The 21,709-nt window shown below is 38.2% G+C and overlaps 4 protein-coding genes across 5 annotated transcripts in view; 1 reads left to right on the top strand and 3 right to left on the bottom strand.

The window, feature by feature from the left end:
- Positions 1–702: 702 nt before the first annotated feature.
- On the bottom strand, positions 703–4,858 carry LOC107714015 (zinc finger protein 319-like; the record flags this gene model as incomplete). The annotated part of the gene is made up of 2 exons (XM_016519704.1): positions 703–3,124; positions 4,477–4,858. Coding segments are annotated over 2 exons (2,046 nt in total), but the record flags the coding sequence as incomplete, so codon positions are not given.
- A 3,441-nt stretch (positions 4,859–8,299) lies between these two features.
- LOC107714076 (U6 snRNA phosphodiesterase-like) lies at positions 8,300–11,107 on the top strand. Of its 2 annotated transcripts, none has more exons than XM_016519780.1 (7): positions 8,300–8,673; positions 8,762–8,970; positions 9,046–9,229; positions 9,514–9,567; positions 9,661–9,778; positions 9,863–9,946; positions 10,071–11,107. In XM_016519780.1, the coding sequence occupies exons 1-7, from the start codon at positions 8,570–8,572 to the stop codon at positions 10,173–10,175; spliced, it is 858 nt and encodes a 285-aa protein (XP_016375266.1). In that variant the 5' UTR covers positions 8,300–8,569; the 3' UTR covers positions 10,176–11,107. The 2 variants fall into 2 exon arrangements, with proteins under 2 accessions (XP_016375266.1, XP_016375268.1); XM_016519782.1 differs by having other exon boundaries at positions 9,673–9,778.
- pla2g15 (phospholipase A2, group XV) lies at positions 10,796–16,742 on the bottom strand. The gene is made up of 6 exons (XM_016519783.1): positions 16,450–16,742; positions 14,308–14,464; positions 13,444–13,562; positions 13,262–13,360; positions 12,925–13,149; positions 10,796–11,845 (listed from the first exon to the last, which is right to left on the bottom strand). Exons 1-6 carry the CDS (start codon positions 16,580–16,582, stop codon positions 11,334–11,336), a joined length of 1,245 nt encoding a protein of 414 aa, XP_016375269.1. The 5' UTR covers positions 16,583–16,742; the 3' UTR covers positions 10,796–11,333.
- A 2,386-nt stretch (positions 16,743–19,128) lies between these two features.
- The window catches only part of LOC107714079 (phosphatidylcholine-sterol acyltransferase-like), a 5,166-nt gene continuing 2,585 nt past the window's right edge, over positions 19,129–21,709 (bottom strand). Inside the window, exons 5-6 of the mRNA XM_016519785.1 lie at positions 21,023–21,247; positions 19,129–20,053 (exon numbers count right to left, since the gene is read on the bottom strand). Coding sequence (XP_016375271.1) covers positions 19,476–20,053; positions 21,023–21,247 — 803 coding nt within the window. The 3' untranslated portion in view covers positions 19,129–19,475. The remainder of the gene's footprint in view (positions 20,054–21,022; positions 21,248–21,709) is intronic.

The raw sequence follows: 21,709 nt of genomic DNA on the forward strand, positions 1-21,709 counted from the left end.
CAGAATGACGTGCGTTTAAGTCAAGGCCTTCGAGGCCCAAACAAACACTTTCCCTCCTGGATTCTGGGGGGAACCGAAAATCCATTTTGAAAGTCTTTGATCTTACGGTTTTTATAAAAGAATAACAAAAAATGACTCACTGTCATTTTGCGAAAGGCAAATGACTGCAGGCAAGACACGGTGTTGGCAGATTAGAGATCAAACATGTGGATAAATCTATACAGCAGAGGAAGAATGACACTTATGGTACTGTACAAGTAGGCCTACATGAGTCCTGTATGGGGGAGTGGGTGGCCAGGCAAGGGGCAAAAACCTTTATAAAAACAGACTCAACTTTCACGCAACCTTTAACACCAATTACAATCCAAACTACATCTACAAAGAGCCTGAAATTAATTTTAAAAAGGCAAATCGGAAACAAAACTTAAAGAATGTATGAATCAGAACTTCACATGAAAAGCTACTTATAAAATTGTGGTGCAGTTTAAAAACGACATCGCAATATCTAATGACAGGACTGGTAAACAAGTTGCATACATACTATGTACATACAGTAATACAGGAAGCCTTTTCAGGTTTTTTAGGCAATTTTCAGGACAGCTGTACCGATTCTCGTGTTAACAAGATTGAAGTTTACATTTCTATATAGATTCTATATATTTGCGAATAATCTCAGTGAAATGTAGAGACCATCTGAGGTCGTTATACTTCTGCTGGTTAACGATCTGTCCGTTTAAGTTCTGGTACAGTACAGTAGTAGATTTTGGTACATACCATTAGTTGCCACATCGAGGGGAACGTCAACATTGACATAGACAGCCAGTTTCAACAGTTCATAACAGAACAACTTTGTCCCCCTTTTTGTTTTGTCATTAGCTTTGGGGTGAACTAAATGCGCACAGTAGGCTGCCAGAGGTGCTCCAAATGTGTGTACAACATACTCATATTGGAGCAAGGCTAGTGATCAGAATAGTTATTAACGTAGAGGCACACAGTAAGCAATATTTCAACCATACTAGGTACTACCAAAAATGTATAGCTGATTTAATATGAAGGATCAAGACTTAACAATTAGTTGCAGACTGAATCGTTTTTTGTCTTGTGCTCTAGAGATTTGATGGGGGCATTGTGAGCCACGTCGGGTCAAGGAGCCACAATGCAGGGCAAATGCCGCCCTACTGGTCTAGGATCACAGTGCTATCTGGGACAGAGTTTGGAGATCTCCCCTTGCCTCCTCCCAGGATTTAGATGTAAACCAACAAATCGATAACTTTTTGTCGATAAAATCCAATTCAACTATGCCTCTTGATATCAAAAAGGGAATAACAACTTGTTGAGCATATGCATGTTTAGAACAAAATGAGGTATTATGAGGTTACTGGGCCTTGTACGAATTCATTTGTCTGGGGTAGTTTGCGGAGATTGATAATACCTTTGCAAATGATAATCAGGGGAACAAATTACTGAATGAGAGAGGACACAGGGTACCCCCCACCTTCAGCCGTGTGCTGGACAGTATGCTCCTGAAGGGCTCCTAGATCAGCGAATCGCTCTCCACACCATACACATTTAAACTGGGCATCTCTCGCATGCACGCTTTGATGCTTGGCCAGGTGTTCGCGCTGCTTGAAGCCCTTGTCGCAACTGGCGCACTTGTAGGGCTTCTCTCCGGTGTGGACACGCCTGTGCCGCTGCATCTCCGAGGAGTACTTGAAACGCTTCTCGCAGTCAGGACATTTCAAGGGCTTCTCCCGGGATGGGTCGCATCGGTGCTGCACGAACTCTGAGGAGGACAGGAAGCGTCGGTCACACAGCGAGCATTTGAGAGGCTTCTCGGTGCAGTGGGAATTCTGATGGCGCTGTAGCGTGGTGGCTTTTTTGTAGGCCTTTCCGCAAACGTCACACTTGTAGGGCTTGTCTGGATTTATGGGTGTCGAGGAGGACTCACCACATTTGTGACGGAGCAGCTCCCCGGACTGGCTGAAGCCCTTTCCACAGGAGGCACATTTGAAAAGGTTGTCCATGCCGTGAACGTGCTGGTGGTACAACAAGTGGGACGGCTGCAGGAAGCCCTTGTCGCACAGGTTGCATTTGAAGGGGCGGTCGGCAGAGGGCTTGTGCGTTCGCCTGTGGCGCACCAGGGCGTACTGTTGTTTAAAGCTCATCTGGCAGTCTTCACAGTGGAATGGGCGTTCCTCCGAGTGGGTGCGTTCGTGCTGTCTCAAGTCGGACGGACGCTTGAAGCCCTTCCCGCACGTGGCGCAGCGAAACGGCCGAGCACCTTGCGGCTGACACTGGTGGTGGAGGAGCTCAGAAGACTCTTTGAAGTGCAACTCGCAAAGGTTGCACTTGAACAGGTGCTCACCCGAGTGGGCGTACATGTGACGGACTAGGTGGGATCGGTGCTTGAAACTCTTCTCGCACACCGCACACTTGAACGGCCGTTCGGAGCTGTGGGTACGCTGGTGGTGGGCTAGATGTGAGGACTGGCTGAAGCTTTTGTCGCATGTTTCACATTTAAAAGGCTTCTCGCCCGAGTGGACGCGTTCATGACGGGTGAGCTCAGATAAGTGACGGAAGCCCTTGGAGCACACCGAACACTTGTAGGGTCTGTCAGGTTGCGAAGGCTCGAACGTAGGCTGACCTGATGTCCCGACGGCAGCGCTGCCACTGGATGACGCTTCGTCGTTGGATGGCTGCCCTGGAGTGGCCGTTGACGAAGTTGGCGTGGCATTTCCAGAACCCGGCTGATATGTTTTTTCACATATGGAGCACTTCATGGGGTTGCCGCTGTTATGGGCATTGTGATGCTGTGCTAGCGAAGTTAGCAGGGAGAAGCCCATCTTGCACACTCCGCACACAAAGGGTTTCTGCTCCACCTGTACACACTGGTGCTCCAACAGGTCAGTGGCTTGGTGGAAGATTTTCAGACACTGCGTGCACTGAAACGAACGGTCTTGGCTCACCATGCACTGGTGCTCATGAGGATTAGCCAGATGGGAGATGTCATGGCCACACGCACCACACTTGTGTCCTCCCTCGCTCCCGACATGCAAGGAGGGTTGCTGCGCTTGTGCCGGATGCTGCTGCTGGTTGTGCTGCTGACTGTGATGCTGCTGTTGTTGTTGCTGCTGCTGCTGGGATTGTTGCTGCAATGCCGTGTCCGGCTGGAGGACAATGCCATAGACGGTGCAGCCCAGTGTGTCCACCCCTGGTGGGATGGTGTGCACCACTGGAGGCGGGGCAACAGCATGTTGCTGCCACGCCTCCGTCACCCGGGCTCGGGTGTATGGATTCAGCTTTGAGCCGTAGTTGAACCTCTTTTCAGGTGAATTCAAGGGGAAGGGATTGTTGGACTGCCCACGATGGGAAAGGTGGGGAGGCAAAGAGGAACTTATTTTGACAGCTTGTGAGAATGACAAATGAAGAAAAATTATTCTATGTAATAATGTTTTCAGGAACACTTTGTGGCTTGATATAACAGCGAACTGACATGGATGTGAGCATCAGCCAAAAGTGCAAAGGAGCTTGACCTTCTTCATCACCTTGGTACAGCCCTATAAGAGAAAAACAAGAAAACTGGATAAAAAAAACGTGCAATAAAACACTCCACACATCTTTAGGGGCATTCACACTGCAGGGCTCCACAACAAGGATGGCTTGTGAAACAGTTTTTAGCCAGTTGATGGAACAATCAATTGCCTCATCATACATTTGTTGATCTTATACATGCCATTTTATGCCTTGCAAATTTAAACTTAATATTAAAATGAGTATTGTCATTTCATATTTTGCTGATTTAAATGTTACCAGTGTAACATTATCTAACCGGCTGACAAAAGGCATCTTTACACTGTCAAGTTAAGGCTGCTTTGTACCCATTTAAAATTCAGTGTAAAGATACAATGGTGCAAAAAATAGGCTAAATTAAGCCTGCTCTGACCCACCTTATTCCCTAGTATCAAACTGTACAGTTGCAACTGCTGTTAATGCATTTATGCCACCTCTGGGTAGCATTTAATTAGTCTAAGATGCACTTTAGAAGCACTTCTGTGTCACCTTTGAAGTGTAAACTTGTTTTATTGAAACGGATATAAAAACTTATTCTTGGAAACATCATTAAGACTAGGTTAAAAATGACATAATTCATTCTTTTTTTTGTTGTTGTTGAAAAAACAAATCAAGATTCTATGAAAAATATAAATATATTTTATGGCATATAGAAAATATAACTGAAATAAAAATGTGTGTGGGCAGTATAGCAAAAAAACTAACAAAAAAAACAATCTACTGGTCTGAATGGGACACAATAAAATATCCGAATTGTTCAACAATACGAGCCCTGACATTGACAGTGGCTTGCATCATTAAAATTTACCATAGACATAATTTTCAGAGAAAGCTGACTATTTAAGGCAACATGAGTTTAAAAGGACTGCTGGTGATGCAACAAAGTGGGCATCAACTTTTTACAATGTTGCTGCTGCTGCTGGGATTGTTGCTGCAATGCCGTGTCCGGCTGGAGGACAATGCCATAGACGGTGCAGCCCAGTGTGTCCACCCCTGGTGGGATGGTGTGCACCACTGGAGGCGGGGCAACAGCATGTTGCTGCCACGCCTCCGTCACCCGGGCTCGGGTGTATGGATTCAGCTTTGAGCCGTAGTTGAACCTCTTTTCAGGTGAATTCAAGGGGAAGGGATTGTTGGACTGCCCACGATGGGAAAGGTGGGGAGGCAAAGAGGAACTTATTTTGACAGCTTGTGAGAATGACAAATGAAGAAAAATTATTCTATGTAATAATGTTTTCAGGAACACTTTGTGGCTTGATATAACAGCGAACTGACATGGATGTGAGCATCAGCCAAAAGTGCAAAGGAGCTTGACCTTCTTCATCACCTTGGTACAGCCCTATAAGAGAAAAACAAGAAAACTGGATAAAAAAAACGTGCAATAAAACACTCCACACATCTTTAGGGGCATTCACACTGCAGGGCTCCACAACAAGGATGGCTTGTGAAACAGTTTTTAGCCAGTTGATGGAACAATCAATTGCCTCATCATACATTTGTTGATCTTATACATGCCATTTTATGCCTTGCAAATTTAAACTTAATATTAAAATGAGTATTGTCATTTCATATTTTGCTGATTTAAATGTTACCAGTGTAACATTATCTAACCGGCTGACAAAAGGCATCTTTACACTGTCAAGTTAAGGCTGCTTTGTACCCATTTAAAATTCAGTGTAAAGATACAATGGTGCAAAAAATAGGCTAAATTAAGCCTGCTCTGACCCACCTTATTCCCTAGTATCAAACTGTACAGTTGCAACTGCTGTTAATGCATTTATGCCACCTCTGGGTAGCATTTAATTAGTCTAAGATGCACTTTAGAAGCACTTCTGTGTCACCTTTGAAGTGTAAACTTGTTTTATTGAAACGGATATAAAAACTTATTCTTGGAAACATCATTAAGACTAGGTTAAAAATGACATAATTCATTCTTTTTTTTGTTGTTGTTGAAAAAACAAATCAAGATTCTATGAAAAATATAAATATATTTTATGGCATATAGAAAATATAACTGAAATAAAAATGTGTGTGGGCAGTATAGCAAAAAAACTAACAAAAAAAACAATCTACTGGTCTGAATGGGACACAATAAAATATCCGAATTGTTCAACAATACGAGCCCTGACATTGACAGTGGCTTGCATCATTAAAATTTACCATAGACATAATTTTCAGAGAAAGCTGACTATTTAAGGCAACATGAGTTTAAAAGGACTGCTGGTGATGCAACAAAGTGGGCATCAACTTTTTACAAAAAAAACAGCAGCGCTCATGTGATTCACATCATGATATAACTGGTTACAGCAAGAACGCCTACTACATCAGCAAAGTGACTTGAGGATCTTGGCAATTTAACCACTGCTAATGTGAATGGCCTTAATCTTTACTGCAACAGCTGGCTTTGAGTCTTGGCTGGATGGTCTGTAAGGAGATCTACATCATTTGCACCAATGCACATTTCAAATCATATCATACTAACTTGGAATATTAAGAGCACACCAATATTGTAACGTTACATGAGCAAATGATAAACTACTAACAATGAGCGAAGACAGTATCATATGCACCAAAGGAAATCTGATCACAGACCACCTCTCACCAATAATAACAGGTACAAGCATCTGTCAGGTACACCTCAGGTTTCATTTTGGATAGCGAGATGGACTGTCTTGCCAACAAATAGCATCACAGAAATACATATGATACCCAAAATGCTGTCCATGTAGGAAGCTCTCTATGTTTTGAGACAGTCCTATTGTCTCAATCACCACATTAATAGCCTGTGTACAAAAGGGGTACACCTGTCCCAAAGCATGCATGTACGGTTAAGAAAATGTAATAACACAGAACGATATGTAACGAATGACGCTCGATTGCCGCGTATTTGTTTACACCAAACACAAAACACACAATTCGCGCAACACACATTCGCGTTGTTTATCGTGGTGCATAAAAGCCGGTGACAAAATTGTAACGTTAGGTAGCACTAATATTTATGTCCAACACAGAACCCAACAGATTATAAAACCGGCGGGTTTTCAAGACACCTGGAAGAAAACACGAGCACGCACACAGCTATGCAAAATGGCTAACGAATATTTGCAAGCTGGCTAACAGGCTAACTGTAGCCTTGCAACACACACGAAGTACCTGCTACATTTTGTTCAGATATGCATATTACCTTTTTCATAAGCGGGTTCCACGCATGTTTATTCTCGGAAATATAAATTTAATCAAAAAACAGCTTATGGAGATTCTGAAGGCCGTAAATCCTCCCACCGATCCGCGGTCTCGGCTAGGCCGCACCCCCTGGCCAGTGCCTACAAAATACACGAAAACCCTGCCAACTCTCCAGATTTCTCTTGGGTTGCTCCGCAAAAACCCGATAACAGTCTTTTCGGAGTTTGCAGCGCATTTAGGGGAGTCGACAGGCGAGGACGGCCCGACACATAGTGTGTTTTATTTGGGGCTGGGATCAGTGACCACCGAAACCCCCGACAGCCGCACGGGAACCTGAATAACACATAATTGGCATCCTCACAAAACATACCGGAACTTCATTAATTTTAATCAAGAACGGCATGTACATATTAAAAACTAAAAACGTAATTATTACGCAGTATATGTGTCTGTCGCTGTTTCAGGGTATCGGGGAAAATTGTTGTTTTATTATAACGCTTTTGGAGGAATTATTGTAACACACGACAGGGTAATAGTTCATATGAAGCTTCAATAAGAAAATAAACGTCAGCATTTTGTTCGTGTGAACATTGTATGTTAATGTTTATACTAGGATGCAAGATTACGTTTATGTATATAGGCTTAATGTCATGTTGACCCGCTGTAATGGTTTATAAGGCAGAATGCAAAATAGCCGGAAGGTGACCCCGGCCCGGAACCATTTGAATTCATCGTTGCTGTAGTGGGACGCTGTGATGTTGTGATGGGTGTCCGAATCTTTTCTTGAATCGGTTCTTTCGAATGGTTAGTTTCAAAGAACCGCTTCAAAACGTACCTACGCCTCAAAGAAAAGGATGTTTTATTTTTTTATGAGTATACTGTTGACTTCAAGATTTGGTATATTGTGAATTTACTCATTATATATGGAAAATTCTTTATTCACAAATGTAAATGGGCAGTGAAAAAAACTAATTTTACTCATTTCAGAATAGAAATAGGTCACTACTTGTATACGTTAAAAGAAACAAGAAATAACAAAGCAAAAAAAACTGTAAATTACTTTAAAGCCTTAAATCTATTCTTTGAATAATTTGTAATTATTTGTACTTGTTTACAGACGTGAGTTTTTTTTTTATTGCTTTTATTATTTAGTTTTTATTTATTTATTTTAAGTATCTGTTTTCATTCAGTTTAAATGTTATTGCCCTTATATGTTCTTTGTTCTAAAAATTGCAATAATAAAAAAAAAAAAACGTACCTACGCGCTCATCCATGCTTTGAATAAAAAAATGTAATCCCAAATAAAACAGGCTGAAAAAAATATTAATAAAACTATTTTTTATAAACCCAACAATGTGTCGTTCGTGTGATGATATAAAACTGCCATATATAATCAAGTAGCTCAGAACAGCTCGGACCGCTTCGTTCAGATTTGTGAATGAATCATTCTGACCGGTGCTGTGAACCGGTTCAACTGATTCATTGTAAATGATCCGACTTATAAGAATGGCTCGTTAACGAATTCTTTGGTTTGTTGTAGCGGGGCGCTGTGAACAAACAGCAACATTTTTTCAACGGAAGCACTTTGCACGTCACAATAAGAATGCCATCACGTATCTGAGATGGTGTTTTGTAGGTTAATCAGGAGATTGTAGATAGCGTGTAAATGGTCCATTTGAGAGATAGGTGGCGGTAATGCACATATAAGTCTGCGATCCGCCGTAAAGCAACAACAAGAAGAAGAAGAGATGGTGTTTTTCTAGAAAAAGTTGTTTAATACGCTGGTGCAGCTTTTTAAAAAGATTTTCCTTTTAGCATGATTGTCAATTACAGTAGCACTTCTGAAGAGGAAACTGAAAGCTCTTCAAAAGATGATTCCTCACCTTTAAGGAAAAGAGGAAAACTTGACACTCAAACCAGGTTTGGTGCGTTTGATCTTCTGTTTCTTGATTTAGGTTTATTTTGATTTGCATTTCCAGAGCTCTAAGTTCCTCTTTTACCTCAATAGCACCAGTGAACCTTTGGATCATGGATCTGTTAAAAGGAAAGCTGGCAAATCAGCCCACTTGACACCTCGCCTGCCTCTTCCTGACAGCGTGAAGGAGATGTTCAGAGAACCTGAAGAACAGTGGATCGATAAAAGTGAAGAGCATGGAGGGCGACAGCGGTCCTTCCAGCATGAGCGGGGCAACTGGGCTACATACGTGTTCTGTCCTTGTAAGCATTTTCCTCAAGGTATTATTGAGGTAGACACTGTAATTTTTCTCTGAATGACCTTTAACCCTTTTTTAGATGATCCTGAGGAGGCCTTTCTGGAGCTACTCAATGAAATGGTGGTGGTTGCAGCTGCTCACGGCATCCCTCTGACCTTGTCTGAAGAGTTTCACGTCAGTATCTCAAAGACGGTGGTTCTGCGCCATCACTGGATCCAACCATTTATCCAGTCCATTCACACCGGTCTGACACAGTTCCAGAAGTCAGTGCAGTCTAATCAAAGCCTCATCAGGGGTTTTCACACTGTGTTTACTCTGGGTTATCATCATTCTAAACACTGTTTATAACCCCAGGAAGAGGAAATTACCACACAAGTAACTTAGAAGCATTGGTTTTTACCTGAGATTATGTGAAATGTGAAGCAAGATAACCAAGATTGCGGGGTTTAGAATGACTCATGGTTAACTATTTTAAGTGTGAAAAGCCCTACTGTTTCATTATGCCATATGTTAGTTGCTGGGTATCTAAGTCAGATTGTTTTCTCAGGTTTTTCTGCTTGGCCGATAAACTGAGGGTTTATTCTAATGCTGAAAAGACTAGGTATGTAATTACTCTTAACTGTTAATGACCCAACTAGGATGTGCATTATTTAGTTCTTCATATCAAATAATAGACTGTTTTAATGGCATAAAGTTGTTCATGCAGGACCTTTCTTGGTATGGAAATCTCCACTGGAAAAACTCAGTTGCTTGAGCTTATCAAGATACTGGATGAAACCATGAAAGAATTCAACCTTAGCACCTTTTATAAGGTAAAACCTGAAATGATATCATATTTGTGATTAAAATACAATCAAATTTAGATTCCTTGTAACACTCTTCTTTGTCTATTTTAGGATCCTTCTTTCCACATAAGCCTTGCTTGGTGTGTGGGCGACCATACGGAAAGATTGAAAAAAACATGTTTATCACAAATGCAGGTAGGAACCCAAACACAGATCTCCACCACAAATTAAACAAGGATGAGTATTGATTGAAGGCAAAGGTTGTGGAGTTGTGCTGTTGACATCTGAACTATAATAACCCGTTTTGTTTTTTTTGTAGAGTCTCATTGATGGTCATGAAGATGGGCCATTTTACATACAGCTCAACTGCACAGAGCTTCGCTGCAAATCGGGAAATAAAGTCTTTCTTTTCCCCCTCCAGTGATCTTGAAACACTGTTGAGAATGTGAATTTTCAAGTTTGCTAACATGTATTGCTGTTAACATTTGTGTTTTAAGACTTTTCATATTTAAGCAGAATATACTAAAGCTTTTGTACTAAAAACTGATGCATAAAGATCTCTTTGTTACATTATACAATTTTGGTAAAGAGTATTTTATTGTACATAATTGCAACATACCTAGGGCACGTATGCAACAATCTGTTGTTTAGCGACAAACAGCCAGACCATGGGTTTGCGTTCCACTGAAAAATGCATTGCATTTTTACCATCAAGCCATTTTACGAGCAACACGCCACATCCTGAAACTGAAAGACCTGGTTTCACTTTCCACAGTTGTACCTTCAAAAATACAGTCTTTGTTTTTATAACAGAACTTAATCTTATAACTCCAATTTTAAAGGCAACAAATAACTTGCTTCACAAATCATTATTCATTATATTCAAGAGGTCAGTACATGTATAAAAAGAAAAAAACTGAGGAGAGTTCGTACACGTGTAACAACATTAACACGTGGGTCGTGGCACAATTGCAGTCACAGAGGTTAAGCCGACAAATTGAGCAACAATGAGATATTCAGCAGTCGTACTGCACTACATTTGAGATCTCTTGATAAACCATAAATCAATACTGGTCACAGACAGCCTGATAAATAGCCTCTAGCTTGTTCGACAGAAATACTGCAGCGTCAGTACAACTTGGATAGAAAATGCATTTAAAAAAAGCACTAGGTAAAATCAGTAGATTTTAAGAAGTAGGAGGTAAAAGATTAAAAACAGACAATATTTAAAAATGTAATTGACAAGGTTTAAAGGCAGGCAATTGTTTTTCACATGAATCAACTGTAATTTGTGCATTAAAATCTCTATAACATTAAATTGTTAGATTTGAATTAAGCAGTAAAAAAAAAAAAAAACTACAACAATTTCTATAAATGTTGATTGTGCCCAACAATAGATGACCATTTCACGCTGATCTCCTGATAAACCTGAATTCCACAATAAAGGAACTTTGAAAAACGAATTTAGATAATGTACATCCTCTAGAAGTGACCCATCTCACCCAAAAAGCAGAACTGAGTCCTGTACCTTTGGCAAACCACAATCTTCAGTTCAAAGTTAAACGGGGGAAGTGTGATGCCATCACGGTGAAAACAGCACCTTTTTGATGTAGTTAACCGTGGTTATGTTCAACAGCATGGCAACGTGCTCATTCCCAGGCAGCTCGAACATGTTAACAGGCTGCTTCTGTTGGCCCATCCAGCGTTTGCATTGTGTCGCACTCAACAGGTTGACCGTTCCGTCTCCATCCCCGTTGATGACGGTGGGATCTACGTCTGGGAAGTTTGTGTAATTGTATCCCTGAGGTGTGGGGATTCCGCTGCCATATAGGCAGTGGACAGGAACGCCCGGAGGCTGAAGTGCACTGACCAGCGGTTCTGTGTCCTGCCTCATGGCCCAGCCGTCCTCATAGTTGATATCTTTGAAGAAGCGCTGATAGTCTTGGACAGTGTAGCTGGTGTTGGGGGTGGAAACCAGGACCATGTCTTTGGGCCAGGTGTGGGCGTAGGGGAAGAGCCAGACGGTGGAGACGGCCGTTCGCTGCTGGGTGCGAATTTTTAGAGGACTGATGACAGGAATGCGGTTGTTGTCGCCTGTGATGGAACCAAAACCATCAAAAGGTCAAAGCGGTGATCGAAAATGGGTTTGAAAACACAAGTGCCAAGTTTTTAGGGGTTGTTCACACCGGACTCGTTTCTGCATTTCACTGCATGTTTTTTTGAGTGTTTTGCCATGTAAATTTGTGCTAGACAGACATGTTTGACTGCAAAAACACGTTGTGTTGTATTTATGTATTTATGGTTTATTTCATATGCTTTTGAAAAACGTTTATACCATTTTCAAGGTTTTTTATTATTCTAAAAATAAAACAATTTTTAATATACATTGTAATTTTTTTTTTATATTTTCAATAAAACAGAAATATGTTTAAAATGCCATTTCAGATTTTCTACTTCAAATGTGTAACTTGCCATTTCTTTGTAACCGTTTGTAAAATTTACCAGCAATTCTTTATTTCACTGTATATTTGTCCAAATGTAATGTTTTTACAAATATCATTAACTATACATCTGTATGAAGTAAAGCACTATATAAATAAACGTGACTTGATTCAATTATTACATTTTTGCAAACCACATGACAAAAAAGCTTTAAAAATATATAAATATAAATATAATAGGCAGTTTTGTTAATAAGAATATTATTTAATAAAATCCTTTTTTTAAATTCTAGAATATTAAATAATCATGGTTCCTCAGAAATAATAATACAAGACTACGCCAAAGTACTTGAGGTTTTCTTTTCAAAAATGTTGATTTTTTTTCTTCATTATGATATGAGGACAGTTGTATCAATGTGACAGTGTTGACGTTATGCCCTCAAAAAATATCAAGACCATACAGATATTTACAGTCTTGAAAAATATCAAGACTAAAGTGAACTGCTTCACTGTGACAGTTCTGACTTTATGCTAACAAAAAATATCAGTTATGTTATAAATTAAACTAAGTTAATTATAACTCAGAAATTAAAGGTGTATTCAAGCCACTGTATATGTGAATGCATTTTTAATTCATTTTGTATAATTTAGTACAACAAAAATGAGAGCCACATCATTGACCTACAAATTCATTTCCACAAAATCTCCTTCCACAAAAAATGTGGCCCATACCTGTTGCCATAACTCTCAGAGTTTTGGCCACTCCGGCCCATGGAGGACCTAAAGACACATATGCCTTGATGTACCGGTCCTTCCAAGCCTGTGGCTGGTGATTAAGAAAATAGAGTGTGTACATATTCCCCATACTGTGTGCGATGAGAACCACAGGACCACCAGCTTTATTAGCCATCTCCTCAATCATCTGCTGCAGACGCAAGAAGTACTCCTTATTATCATCTACAGATACAGATCAGAAGAAAAACGTAAGAAGTTAGACATAAAGACAAGAATCAACATGGTCCCGAGAACTTTGTTTTTTTGTGCACAAACAGATCATGAAGATACTGACTTGGGGCTTTACGCCAGTCATAGGGGGCACCTCGAACATCATCGTCTCTGGTATAACCCCAGTCAACCAATGCCTGTACTATAGTGAAGTAGTACATGCCTGAAACAGACAAAGCTCTCGTCAAACAACTGTTACCAATCAACATACTAACATAATGAAATAAACACCTAGTTTGCACTCACCCACACTCCGTTTGCTAGGATCCAGATATTCCAAACTATATGTCTGTCCAAAACCAGGCACTCTGACATCCACCCCCGGAGGAGCTTCAGTGAGGTGGGCTGAGTGATTGTACAGTAGCCTGCAAACAAAATATATGCTGATTACATATTTGCATATTCAAAGCAAGGTATAAAAAGTTATACGGAGAAAGAGTTCAAAGAATGCACAGCATGTCTTTATCTTTACATTCAATAGAGTGCATTATTGCCAGCCAACTTTTTCCAATGGCGTTGGTTCCAGAAGCATTTTTTCTATTAATTTTTCCCATAGAGATTTCTAAAAAGTATTTATTAAAGTATTAGAACAAGCCATTAACCAAGCCAACTAGCTACTAGTGTAGGTGAATCACAACATTACAAACTTTAATTTGAAACAAAAAACGTATTTGAAAATTGAACGAAAAGACACCGGTATAAGAGTGTGCACTCACTGAGAGAAAAACTACAATCCCATGAAACATTGTGAATGACAATTAAATTTAAAATGGAGAAATATAAAATTAACCATTAAAAGTTGTTAATTATATCTATAGAAACAATATATTTAAAGATATTGCACACACTTTTGGCAGGATTTGTTCGCTGCAACCATAATTGGATTCAATTTTCTGTTTAGCATAATGGGTAATGTAGTTTTTTGCTACAAATTCAGCAGTTAAACACAATTATTTTAAAAATAGGTTAACATAATGTGAATGGGTGCTTCAACAATACCACTGATTTAACAACCAAGAAGAAGGATGCTTGTTTTTGAAAAATTCTATGGATATCAATTGCCACATCACGTGAACAACTTCCGATTCCTGATGCCCTTTTGCCCTTTACCTCATGTTATCAATCCAGCAGTCAATGGCCACCGGCACCAGCAGCTCCAGGTTGAGCCATAATGTGAAGTAGTCCTCTGTCTTCTTGTAGCAGATGTAGTGCACTACACTAGGTTTGTCAAGTTTGGCTTCAAGCTGATTCCCAAGATCTCCTGGAACTACAGAGAGAGAGAGAGAAGTAATTAGGCCAGCTAACCAATCACATAATCACTATGAATAAAAATACAAGAGAGCTTAATCAAATATTAATGAGTTTACACAGTCAAAAAGCTACTATAGATATGATCAAAGAACCACTGATTAAAAAGACTTAACACTATCACTATCCAAAAGAGATTACCAATTTATCCCCTACTGTTTAAACATCTCTATCATCACTAATCCTGGCCAGTTTGGTCTGGTTTGAAGCATTTGACCCCCCACTATACTTCCAAGTATGGTTTCCTGCAATGTTTGCATGTCTTTATCATCAGTCACCACATCCAGAATTCATTTTGCACATATTTAACATGACTAAGAAGAATTTTTGCTCCTGCTATCAAGTGTCATGTAAATATTGGCTAGTCAAATGTTGTACTTAAGATATTGTTATAGACATTTTTTGTAGAAATAATGTACTTAAGCCATCTTTTATTGCGGTATAATGATGTAGTGTAAATTTAGACACAAAGACAGATCTTTTTACACAAAAAGTATCTGATGGAAAATCCAGTCTAGTTTTGTTTTGTAACATGGTGAGGTGATTTCCAGCTAGAAGACAAGCAAACATATTCACAAAAAGATTTTAAGGTGGTCTTGGCTACCTAAAAGTGGTATGACCAGCTGTTCTACCAGCTTTGATCCGCTAATGACCAGGTAGAAACCAGGAACCAGTGGGCCATACAAGTTCAAGGAGGTCAAAATGGTTTATGGAACAGATTACCAGATAAAAACCATCTTGGATCAGCTAAAAACTTGCTATCATGTTCCAAAACACAGATACTACACCGAAAAAATGATACTAATTTTTTTTAAGGTAAGTGGTTGCAAACAAAAATTAATTGATTGCAACCACTTACCTTAAAAAATTTAGTAAATTCAATGAATCATATTTTATCATTTTAAATGGATTCTCCATCAACGGACAATGGTGCATGGAAAGTATGATAATAGTTAGCACATTGTACCATGGTACTTACATGGTACTCTTAAGATATTTCAAGGTACATTAGACTTTTAAGGTTTATATGACTAACTAACTAACTAACTAAAAAAATAAATAAATAAATGAATTAAAATGAAATAAAATACAAAAATACGTATTATGACAGTGCCATGTCAAAAACATGGTTAGGCTACTTCTATACAATACTTCTATAAAGTCTGAAAAAAGATCGTATGTAATAAAATGTAGTCGTAAATGTCATAATTTCCCTTCGTGGAATAAAAAAAAACACACAAAGTATTGTATTTTGCTGTTTTACTATGACCGGCTGCGAAATCAGTGACAAAAGAGTCGTTTGATTTTTTTTCCCCTCAAGTCATATGACCGCGTCATATGAGAAACCGTCAAAGCGAAAATAAACATTTAGACAGAAGGAAAAAGCCAGAAAAGAAACCGAGAGGCTATAATACTATGGATTTGCAATGTTTTTTTACATTCATACTCTCTGACTGTGTTTCTTCAGTAAATTCCAGTGAATAATTACATCGCCTTAACGCTCGCAGCTGTTTAGTCACGTGTATTAAACTGTTAATAAAATATCGACACCTTTCAAGAAGTGTTTAGCCACCACAGATAAGATCTGGTTATAAACGCATTCAGATATTAAACACCCCATATAATACTATAAAATACATGGATATAAGATTAAAACGGACTACTGTACATCGTGTAACAGTGGTTGGATCTCAAAACCTAATATTCATGCAAACGCTATCTAGACAACATTTTGACCATCGCAACTTTTAAGCATCTGAACTGTTACTAAGTTGCCTGAATGGACAAGGAAAGTGTTGTCTAGGTAGGCAGCTCATTAGGTTTTGAGACACAGCCCGTATGACAGTTCATCATGAGACAAGTAAACAACTGTGACTTGTGTCAAGTACAGAAAAGCAACAGGACATTTCAACACAGAGGATGTTCTGTAATAAAACAGCTTACTGAGAACCACAGGCGGTCGATCCGAGCACACTTTCCCCGGTAAGCATTTCAGACTTCTGCTGTCGGTAAATGACACCAGCAACAACAAACACAGCTGGAGCGACGCGAGGATCAACCGATGGCAGGAAATCATCTCTTTCAGTAGCTCACACCTCTGCTGGCTTACAGGATCAAGGGTGCATTTGTGTTTATCTGTCCATCGTGAGGTCTGAGAGTGATCTGAGAAGCGTCTCTTCTGGGTCTGCGGAACAGTGACAGCGGGATGAGCACAGACAATGTGGCGATCATGTAATAGGTGTTTTTAAAGCAGCTAGACGCGAAAAAACAATGGCAGAACGCATCGAGCCAGTGGGCGGAGCTTTGAGAGACAGTTCGATTATGGCAAAAAAAAAATGCTGCAAGAATTGATGTAACAGAGCATGTATTATCTGTATATAGTCATGCATACCTCAGATTTAAATTTCGAAATAATTGTGTGCTTTGAAAATGTAAGATGCTAATTAAGGACTACAACTACTACAAGGACTGACTGAAAACCTATTCAAATAGTAGGCTAATTGTCACAGATCTTCAGAGGTGTAAAGAGTACCTAAAAACCATACTTGAGTAAAAGTACAGATACCTTACAGTGAAAATTACGGTGCATTTGTGTTTATCTGTCCATCGTGAGGTCTGAGAGTGATCTGAGAAGCGTCTCTTCTGGGTCTGCGGAACAGTGACAGCGGGATGAGCACAGACAATGTGGCGATCATGTAATAGGTGTTTTTAAAGCAGCTAGACGCGAATAAACAATGGCAGAACGCATCGAGCCAGTGGGCGGAGCTTTGAGAGACAGTTCGATTATGGCAAAAAAAAAATCCTGCAAGAATTGATGTAACAGAGCATGTATTATCTGTATATAGTCATGCATACCTCAGATTTAAATTTCGAAATAATTGTGTGCTTTGAAAATGTAAGATGCTAATTAAGGACTACAACTACTACAAGGACTGACTGAAAACCTATTCAAATAGTAGGCTAATTGTCACAGATCTTATCATTTATTAATCAGAAAACCCATAGCAAATTAGCCCGAATGACACTATTTAGTTTTATTTTGACAGATCATCGGAATAATAAAAAATGTGTTAAATGCTTGTATTAAATAATTGAAATCTATTTCTCAATTAATTTGAATAAAATGTATTTTATTTAAAAACAGGCAATGCTAAATTAGTATTATTTATACATTACTGTAAATATTATTCATATTTTGAATGATCTTTTTTTTATATTGTCAGTTTTCATTTTACTTTTATTTTAGGTTGTTATGTGCTTTTTACACCTTTATTCATTATTTTATATTTCTGGGTTAGGGTTAGATAATTTAAGTTTTAGTATTAGTAATTTTAACACTTCAACTAAACATTTCCAATAGTTACGTACAATTATATAAACATTTTATTTACTTAATAATAAAATAGGCATTGACAAGCATTTCTCGCTGTCATTTAAATAGCTAAAAATAAATTAACTACAACAAATGAATAAAAACTTTATACACATTTAAAAATCCAAAACGAAATAAAATAGCAAACCACAACAAAATTACTAAAACTTTAAATAAAAGTTAAAAATGAAAATAGAAAATAGAATTGAATATTATAATAGTATACTGATGATACTAAAATAACACTGCTACTAACGGAAGTATATATATACTTTATATATAAAATTTTAATGAGAATGTGTGTTCTTATTGTTTTATTGTGCAGCAAGCATAAAAGCAATAAAAACCTATAATCCAAAAGCAGTCAAATTTGTGTTATATTGTGAATGTAGTCACAGGTTAAGGGGATGACCATTGAATTATTGTCATATTGCACATGCAGTTTGCTTGTTTCACTCTCTGTGAGGATGATGTTCAAAGATCAGAGGTTTAAGGTGGAAAAAAATACCAAACCGAGTTACTGATTAAAAGAATTTCCACCAAAACATCTATATTTCAAGAGAAACAATCAATTATTTTTTCCAACAACAATCAAGGAAAGATTTCCTGGCAAAATGACTGCCTGCTTCTGAGTGAACTCTGAACCTTTGTCTAACGCATTTTAATTTGTTTGCAAAAAGCTGATGTGAATCAGACTTAGAACTCCTAAACTGGTTCAAAGGTTACTGAGTTCAGCAAATATTATCTGTACTGAGTACAGACAGGCGTAGGAAAAACATGGACACATATATGCACCACTAATATGGATAAACATATTTATATATTTATTGTAAGCATTCATTAAACTAGTAGTTTAACAATGTCACAGCCTAAAAAACATCTGTGACCCTGGACCACAAAACCAGTCATAATGTTCAATTTTTTGAAATTGAGATTTATACATCTTAAATAAAGCTGGATAAATAAGCTTTCCGTTGATGTATGGTTTATTAGTATAGGACAATATTTGGCTGAGATACAACTATTTGAAAATCTGGAATCTGAGGGTGCAAAAAAATCAAAATATTGAGAAAATCACCTTTAAAGTTGTCCAAATGAAGTTCTTAGCAATGCATATTGCTAATCAAAAATTAAGTTTTGATATATTTACGGTAGGAAATTTACAAAATATCTTCATGGAACATGATCTTTACTTAATATTCTAATGATTTTTGGCATAAAAGAAAAATCGATAATTTTGACCCATACGATGTATTGTTGGCTATTGCTACAAATATACCCGTGCTGCTACTTAAGACTGGTTTTGTGCTCCAGGGTAACATATGATCCTTTACATATATATGAAATGTGATTAACATATTATGGTAGCATAGACAGTTTAAGTTATGCTATGTTATACAAAAAGCACATTTCACACTTTAAGAGCTACGGTGGCTATAATCTTTAATGTACAGATTAATTACATTTGATAAATTCTGTATAATACACTGTAACAAACGAGTATATCATGTCTATTAATATAAACCAATACAAAGAGATGTTTAAGTCATACTTTTGTACATGAGATCAGGACACTTCTAATGCAGCTGGGCAAATGTCACACAAAACCTAGGCTAAGAGATGGAGGCTCTACAGAGCGGTCGTCTGTTTTCTCATGGTACTTTCCCTCCAAAATTCTCTGGACTGCTGTGAGAACCTTGTGATTGAAGACCATGTCCAAATGAGCCATGCCTCTGAACTCTGTCACGTGCACGGCCTGTTCCTGTTTCCCTATCCAGCGCTTACAGAGACTCATGCTGCGGCTGCCGACGGTGTCGTCGCCATCATCGTAAATAATATCTATGGGGTCGGTGTTTGGAAACTGTTCGTCGTACACGTATGTGACGGGCGTAGGGAGGCCCACCCCATAGAGGCAGTAGACCTCGACGCCAGGTGCGGGCAGACCGGCCGTGAGGTTTCTGGTGTCCTCCCACATATACCAGCCGTCCTCAAAGTTGATGTCTTTGAAGAACTGTTGATAGTCTTGGTTGGTGTAGTTGAAAAAGGGGGTGGAGATGAAGGTGTGGTCTTTGGGCCAAGCCTCTTCAGAAGGGATCATCCACGGATTTGTGGTGGTCATTCGTTGCTCTTCGCGGATTTTTATATTGGACACAAAGGGTATGCCATCGTTTTCACCTAAAAAGGCATAAAATAAAGACTAAAACTCAGCTTAAATGTTTTATACATGTTAAGACAATAGGTCACCCAAAATTAAAATTATATTAAAATTAAAGTATTGTTTACAGTTAAAATAATCAGTATTTCATATTCTATGTCTGCATGTTTTTGTATGACTACTTTTAGTAGCTAGGATGCAGCAATGAAGCTTTAAATGATCAAAAGTGACAAAAGATTTCCATTTCTGAATAAATGCTGTTTTTTTACTTTATATTCATCAGAGACTCCTGAAAAAAAAAATATATATATCAGTTTCCACACAAATATATATATAGTTTTTTTTATAAGGCAACATTTCTCATTTTCATTTAAAAATGAAGCACTAAAATAATTGAAACTAAATAAACTAAAACATAATAAAAACTATATAGACATAAAAAACAAACAAATAAAAAAGACAAAAACACAACAAAATTACTAAAACGTCAAATAAATTTTAATTTACAACAAAAAAAATCAAATATAATTCAGAATATTTACACAAACTATATTAGTGTATGAATTATCAGGGTTGCAAAGAGACAGAAAATGTTCAGTAAATTTTGGGAAAAATACGAGAATTTTTGAAAACTTTTCCAGGACTTTTTTTTTTTTTTTTTTTAAACTTTCAGAAAATGTTTCAGAAAATGGAAAGTTTCCGGAAATTTTCTCCCCCTTTGCAACCCTATCAATGATACTAAAATAACATTGCTACTAACGGATTAATGGCGCTTACTGAATTTGCTTAATAATATAATATTTAATATTTTAAAAAAATGCTGTTCTTTTGAAAATCCTAAATAAATAATAAAAATCATATTTTCACATAGAAATAGAAAACAGTTATTTTAAATTTTAACAATATTTCATAATATAACTGTTTTACTGTGTTTTTCATAAAAAAATGTATAGCTGACAGTATTTTGGAAAATGTTTTCTTTACTGTACCTGATGCTAAGACTCTGAGGGGCTTCACAGCGCCACCCCAAGGTGCTCCCAGAGAGATGAAGCTCTTAATGTAGTGGTCTTTCCAGTGCTGAGTCTGCTGGTTGAGGAAGTACAGGATGTAGTTGTTGCCCATGCTGTGGCCCAGAAGGTAGACCGGTTGCTTGTACTCATCATGCATCTCCTCCACCAGGATCTTCAAACGTGAAAAATACTCCTCCTGCTCATCTATATGGTACCAATATGTATGTATGTATGTATGTATGTATGTATATGTAAGTGTCTATATGTAAATAATCTATTTTTTTAATTATACATATTTATTTTTTCCAATTTGCAAATGTTTGTGCTTGACTGCACTGTCTGTTGGGTGGGTTTAAATCAGGGGTGCCCAAACTCGGTCCTGGAGGGCCGGTGTCCTGCAGAGTTTAGCTCCAGCTTGCCTCAACACACCTGCTTGGAAGTTTCTAGTATGCCTAGTAAGACCTTGATTAGCTGTTGCTGTGGCAAGGTAGACTGGTTGCTTGTACTCATCATGCATCTCCTCCACCAGGTTCTTCAAACGTGAAAAATACTCCTCCTGCTCATCTATATGGTACCAAACAGAAACATTCACATGTACCATTTTATTTTATTTTATTGTTTGTGTGTGTGTGTGTGTGTGTGTGTGTGTGTGTGTGTGTGTATATA

This window comes from Sinocyclocheilus rhinocerous, unplaced genomic scaffold, assembly GCF_001515625.1.
Source record: "Sinocyclocheilus rhinocerous isolate Xijiao unplaced genomic scaffold, SAMN03320098_v1.1 scaffold568, whole genome shotgun sequence".
NCBI lineage: Eukaryota > Metazoa > Chordata > Actinopteri > Cypriniformes > Cyprinidae > Sinocyclocheilus > Sinocyclocheilus rhinocerous.

Excerpts from the sequence above, each read along its gene's own strand:
- LOC107714076 (XM_016519780.1), top strand. The coding sequence starts at position 8,570 with ATGATTGTCAATTACAGTAGCACTTCTGAAGAGGAAACTGAAAGCTCT. Across the intron at positions 9,568-9,660 it reads TCTAATGCTGAAAAGACTAG|TTGTTCATGCAGGACCTTTC; the intron begins GTATGTAATTAC and ends AATGGCATAAAG. Across the intron at positions 9,947-10,070 it reads CATGTTTATCACAAATGCAG|AGTCTCATTGATGGTCATGA; the intron begins GTAGGAACCCAA and ends TTTTTTTTGTAG.
- pla2g15 (XM_016519783.1), bottom strand. The coding sequence starts at position 16,582 with ATGATTTCCTGCCATCGGTTGATCCTCGCGTCGCTCCAGCTGTGTTTG. Across the intron at positions 13,150-13,261 it reads TGACTGGCGTAAAGCCCCAA|ATGATAATAAGGAGTACTTC; the intron begins GTCAGTATCTTC and ends CTGTATCTGTAG. Across the intron at positions 11,846-12,924 it reads TCTGAGAGTTATGGCAACAG|GCGACAACAACCGCATTCCT; the intron begins GTATGGGCCACA and ends GTTCCATCACAG.